The sequence below is a fragment of the Cyclopterus lumpus genome, chromosome 14 (genome assembly GCF_009769545.1).
Source record: "Cyclopterus lumpus isolate fCycLum1 chromosome 14, fCycLum1.pri, whole genome shotgun sequence".
Classification (NCBI taxonomy): Eukaryota; Metazoa; Chordata; class Actinopteri; order Perciformes; family Cyclopteridae; genus Cyclopterus; species Cyclopterus lumpus.
Window position 1 is genome coordinate 12,777,600 of NC_046979.1, and position 6,433 is coordinate 12,784,032.

Consider the following 6,433-nt stretch of genomic DNA (forward strand, 5'->3'; position numbering starts at 1 on the left):
TGGCTTTAGACAACACCAAGTTGCCTGTGAACCCCATGCTCCCTATGGAGCTCATGCATGAACAAGATCTTGGGATAATCTGTCATTTTGGGCAGGGACATTTCATATGATACTTTTCTCTGAGTATCATGACTTACACCGGACTGCTGCACATTGTGTGCCGGAGGTAGGGACTGGGCAATGTGACTTATAATTAATATCTCAATACTGTTAGGCTAGGCTGCAATATACAAATATATATATATATATATATACACACACACATCTCAATATATATTTAATATTTACTTTAAATACAGTGGCGGCTGGTGGAATTTTGTTTTGGTAGGGCCATCCAATCAATTTCAGCAAACATCCCAGTATGATTCAATGCAAAAAAAAGTATCAAACACGCATTTCTACTCTGTAGTTAAATATTTAACATTTATTCCAACACTGTCATAAGGACATCTTATTCATATATATTCATACATATATATATATATACATACATATAACCTATCCAGATGGTAGTGACGTTCACTTTGCCCAATATGGCTCCTTGACAGTTATCATGTGTTTCCTGGTGTTCTCATGTTTTCTTAATGTTTCAGCGCTTCATGTCCCTTACTCCAGTATCTGTCCATGCTGGATCTGTCCCCGTTGATTTATAAAGCAAAATACGGCATTAGCACGACAGCATCCAGCTAGCCAAACCTTCCGGCTCTACAGAAGCTTCATGTACTGCTTCCCTTTCAGCCAGTCTGTTGTCTTCTTGTGAGGTTGATCTGGGCTCAGTTGTTTTACATGTAGTTTCTTCCCCAAAGTTCTTCTCTCAAACGGGTCTTGGAGGAGAGATTTTACCGGGTCGGGTCTTCTTGGAAGAGAAGTGCTCGCGCTGGCCGTTGTCATGTCGTTAAAAAAGCGCCTGACGAGAACACGCAGCTTTTGGGCCAGATGATTTTGTCCCAAAGCTGAATCTATTTTAGGATGCTGATTGGCTAAATTGTATGTCACTCAATTATATCTTTAATCAGTAATTGGCTAAGCTGCTTCTTAGACCCGTCTCTTGTGGGCCAAATCGATTTGGCCCCAGCGCAGCTGACACATGCAGACAGACGGAGAGGACGTGCAGGAAAAGCATATATTTTTTTCGCAGATATCCTATTTTTACAAATATTACTCGGTATATTTCCATAACACATATTGACAGTTTGTATAATTTATTAATATTATTATTAGATATATTTTATTTTTTTGTGGCTCAAGGTGGGGCCAGGCCCCGTGGCCTTCTATTGGCCAGCCACCACTGTTTGAATATTTGTTTAATTTAAATCTGAGCCCCTGTACCACAAAGGACATACCCAGGCTATCTGGCTTAACTAACCCATACAACCGCAGTTACCAGCTCCGTAAATCAACCCAGGGTTTCTCAATTTGGTTATGAGTGCATTCACTTATATGGGTGGCATTCCCAGCAATGACCAATCACAAACATGGATAAGTGTGCTGTCAGCAGAGCGGCGCATTGTACAAATAATGAGAAAACTATAATATCGGCAGACAGCTGGTAAGAAATTGCTGAGAAAATCAACTTCTTGGAATTTGTCTGTTACCATCTTGTTTTTGTTTTTTTTGCAACCAGTCAACAGAAGTGACCATATTTGGCTGAGGAGTGACGCTGTGGAAGAGGCGCTGTGGTACAATCTGTCAATCACAATGTAACCACATCCCTCAAGCATTCCCTGCTTATCGACTGTTTTACTAATTGTGACCATAATTGATTCACAATATTGGAATGATACCATGCTGGTAAAAATACAGATACAAAATACAGATTGTGTATACAGTTTAGGCTATTGCTCAATTAAATAATGCTATAACTCCTATGGCTTGCTTGCAAACTGCTGCTGATTGAAGTGAAGTGGGTTAGCCATAAAGTTACAAATTCGGCTCAGGCTCTTAAGGTGGACTGACGTTTAAGGTGGACAAGTTCTTCTCCTTTTGGTTTTCCTTACATACAATCGACTCAAGGGGTTTTAGGCATTGTCCCACAGAGAGCGAGAGGGAAAACATTTAAAGTTGTTCAGAGCTTCAATGTCAGAAAGGGAGAGAGAGGCAAGAGCTCACCTCTTTAACTGAACACATTGTTGATCTGTAGTACTGTTCTCTACATTAAACACTGCTTCCGACTGTTAAAGTTACGTTTTTACAATGAATTTATTCAACTCGGCTCTTGGGAAAAACATCACTTTTGTGCTTCCTGCGTATTTTGTAATAAGTGGTTTTTCTGGCATCCTCAATATCAAATATTACTATGTCTTCCTCTGTTTTGTTTATATTGTTACAGTGCTTGGGAACACGGTTGTGATGGCAGTAATATACTTCGATCATAATCTGAGAACACCTAAATATATTGCAGTCTTTAATCTTGCATTAGTGGACCTGTTTGGTAGCTCTGCTCTGATGCCGAAGCTTCTTGACATCTTTCTGTTTAACCATCGATACATCCCCTACAACGACTGCTTGACATTCTTTTTTTTCTGCTACAGCTCTCTTTCCATGCAGTCATTTAATCTGGTTGCACTTTCCTATGACCGACTAATTGCCATCATCTTCCCTCTGCACTATCAGGTGAAGGTGACCCACAGGTTCATGCTGTCGTTGATTGCCTCTTTCTGGGTCTTTGTTATTACTGTTGTTCTTATTGCAGTTGGTCTTCTTACGAGGCTTTCTTTCTGTGAGTCTGTGGTTATTAACAGCTATTTCTGTGACCATGGCCAGCTATACAGGCTGGCTTGCAATGACTACACACCCAACGTTGTCATTGCTTTTTTGTTAATGGCTCTAATCCTTTGGCTTCCACTGGCATTTATTGTGTTAAGTTACGTGTGTATTTGTTATGCTTTGTCTAAAGTGGCCACAGTTCAGGAAAGATACAAGGCCTTTAAAACCTGCACAGCTCATCTTGCATTAGTGGCAATCTATTTCCTCCCAATATTAATCACATTTACTATAGGTTCAAAAATACATCAAAATGCCAGGATCTTAAACCTGTCTCTGACCTCTATTTTTCCTCCTATGCTGAACCCAATCATTTATGTTCTGCAGACACAAGAAATCAAAGTATCAGTGAAAAGATTATTAAAAATCAGAAAGGAAACCAAAATTAAAGTGAAGAAAGTTATCATAAAATGACCACTTGCGTTTATATTTTGGGCATCATGCTGAAGATTGATATTTTGTATTGATATTTTTGTAGTATTACATTAAAGTAATACTTGTTGATTCAAATCAATTAAGCTGGGGCTATTGTAATTATTTAAACATTAATTTCAACTTGAATTAATTCTGAATTAATTATATTCTTATGCTGATCTTTTATTTTATTATACATGGTTTAAGTTACTTTGTAGGGAATTTAACAGTTGCATGTATTGACTATTTACAATATTTGTGTTGTCTGTTTTGGTTTTGTCTGTAGGTTTAACTTTTTAATTGTTTGTTGTATTGTCTGTCGACACTTTAATGTTTTCACTTTGTGTAATGTGTAGAACCCCTCAAAAACATAATGACCAACATCAAGGCGCTTATCCTAAATAACAACATTTAAATTTTTCATTTGTGCTGACAAGCTTTTGTAATGGAAAAAAAACAAGTTATTGTCATCAAAGTATGTGTAGCTGCACATGCTCACTGTACATTAGAAAATGTGTATATAGTTTTCAGTGAAATGTTGGGATATTTTTTGCTTCTTTATGGACATGGATATCTCATTTATAAACCACCGAGACCCATCTTGTTTTCTTGCCTGATTCTTTTTTTCTGAACCACTGTACCTTCACATTAAAGCCGTCCAACCATTCAGGGACATACCGACTGTTATTAAATAACTTTCTTGTGCAGCTCCTACAGAAAGCACAAATTAGTTGGCGTTGAATGCCTGAATTTCAAAATATTAAAAGATGAACAATACAAATTTGCCCAAATGTTTTGACAGATTATCATAAAGGACAATGTCCAATTCAGGCAACTGAGAACTATAAGAACAAGTAAAATTATTGATAATGTGCTTCTTACTTTTTCTAAAAAGTGCTTACTCTTTACAACTCCAATATGCCAAATATACAAATGTATCTTCCTATTTTATTACAATGAAAATATGAATCTATTTTTTCCCTTTTATTGGTAAACTAACGTGACAAAGTAAAGGAGTGACATACAGTGTGTACATATTGACAGACACAATCCAAAGAGATGTAGACAATAATATGAAGCAGTTACAATGATGTATGTTTGTGATGAAATGATATGTATCCGCAAATAGAAATTTGATAAGATTAAGTAGGGTAGATGTGGGTAATGTGTGTGTGTGCATGTTTGGATGTTTTTTTTTAATGAAAAGCGGTGACATGCATCCTTGTTAAGTGAACCTGGACAGGTTGGTGTGGGGGTACAGCCAGCTCTTTCAACAACAAGTGTAGTTGTTGTCGTAGTCTTCGAGTTATCCTCAATCCACCTGGTTCACTTCACTGTCTGCCCTGCTGTTTGCTGACTTAGGCCGTGTGTTTGTTAACGAGCACAGCCCCAACACAGAACAGAAGAGATGCTGCTGAGTGATAATACATTTAACTTTAAAGTGTTAAAATGTACAGAAAAAGGAACAGATAATGTTGGAGCTTATAAATAAAACAGTCTTTAATAATTTAGCACCCATCCCTGTTTAACACCCGGTTTCGGTTCCCATCCCGACTATTCGCTAACTGTGTTCGTCTGCTTTTTGCAGGGCCCTATTTCTCGTACGTGGCTCAACTAAGTCGATCAAATGTCCTATTAGCCAGCTTAAATTAACACGATGATTGACATCAGGCTAGCCCGGTTTCTGAAAGGCTGATCTGCGGTCAAACCATCTTGTTAAATCGAGCCAGATGTCAGTTCACAGGATAGTTGCGTGTGCCCGTCCCACTTCAAAAGGGGGAAGCGTCAATCACAGAAACCATGATTTACTAACAGCACAAAGGCAAATAAACTCAAAGGAAGAGACTCTTTTATCTCCGCTGAGGAGCAGGAGATGATCATGAACGTATATGAGGAATTCCAGACCATAATCATTGCAAAATCTAATCAATTCATTCACTTCACTCGCGCTTGAGAGCGGGCGTGGATTATCTCCATGGAAACATTTATAACTTCCGCCATCCACCATGGAACAAATAATCACTATTTCTGCTTTATACTTGTTATGGAAATCCCACAAACGTCGGAACATCTAATGCCCTCGTGTTTGGGTTCATAACATTAATATCATATATATCATCACCCGTAGGCTCACACAGCTCCTTTCACCGACTACGTCTAGATAAGTGGATGAAGTGCCTCATTCTTTTAATGTAGGCATGCATCATCCAATGAGATCTAAAATAACTATCAACTCTTTCAGAACAAGTAGATAATATGTATGTGTATATTCATGTATGTGGAGATGACCATATATAACTTTTATTGCATTTACACGGCCAGGGAACGTAATGAACACATCCATGAGTTTCACCAAAACCACAACATACAGCGGCTTTCCCGATGTTCTGCATCGCCGACACTGCAAGAAATGTACCTCAAGGCTCTGCAAACAGTCTGTGAGACAGGCAATGCTGTGGCGTGTAGTGTTCAATGTACGGTTCGAGAAAGTCTTTAATAAATGATTCCTTGTAGGCAGAATCAATAGCACTCTTATAGGAAGTCATTATGACGTGATAACGGATCTTGGGGTTCTCGAAGAACTCTCTCCCGATAAAACGTTAATCTAACTAATATCGCTCCTTTATCAATGAGGAAGTGAGCTGCCATTTTCTTCAGGGGGAGTGGCCAGATTATCCAGCTAGACTGAATGAGCCTGCGCTGGAGCGAGCAGGTTCACATTTTTTGATGTGTTGCTATGGTGATTTTGCCAAACTTGCTTCGAGGAACGGAAAACCCTGACTTGTGTAATCTCATCCGGAAAATTATCCCGCTAAACACGTTAGCCACGTACGAGAAATAGGGCCCAGGTGGTGTTCAGTGGGTTTTTTAATGTTTTGAACGAAAACAACTGCCTGTTGCGGTAAATATGAGCTAGGAGGTTGGTGAGAGTGAATTAAAACAGTAAAGTTGAGGCCGGATAGCTAATCAAATATAAAATAAAGTATGTCGTACAGTAGATGCTCGCTAGATTTGTGAAAGTAAATTAGAGTCAGTAAGATGGATTTAAATTGGAGTGATGTCTGATAATGAGTGGCTTACATAAAAAAGACACAGGGGAAAAGACATGCCGAGGAGGACAGCTTCTCTTAGTAGCCACTCCTGTCAACACAGTTAAAGCTTGTCACAAGAAAAAGAGACGCAACACAGTGCTAATACTGAAGCACAGAAGAGGACCCTGTACTTCATAAACCACTGCAGTGTGGATAGTTTTACA

At 38.7% G+C, this 6,433-nt stretch overlaps 1 protein-coding gene across 1 annotated transcript; it reads left to right on the forward strand.

Moving 5' to 3' along the window:
• Positions 1–2,187: 2,187 nt before the first annotated feature.
• On the forward strand, positions 2,188–3,177 carry LOC117742859 (olfactory receptor 1-like). The gene has a single exon (XM_034550507.1). The coding sequence runs from the start codon at positions 2,194–2,196 to the stop codon at positions 3,175–3,177; it is 984 nt and encodes a 327-aa protein (XP_034406398.1). The 5' UTR covers positions 2,188–2,193.
• The last annotated feature ends 3,256 nt before the right edge of the window (positions 3,178–6,433 follow it).

What these genes read in the sequence shown, in the direction of transcription:
- LOC117742859 (XM_034550507.1), top strand. Translation starts at nt 2,194, where the DNA reads ATGAATTTATTCAACTCGGCTCTTGGGAAAAACATCACTTTTGTGCTT.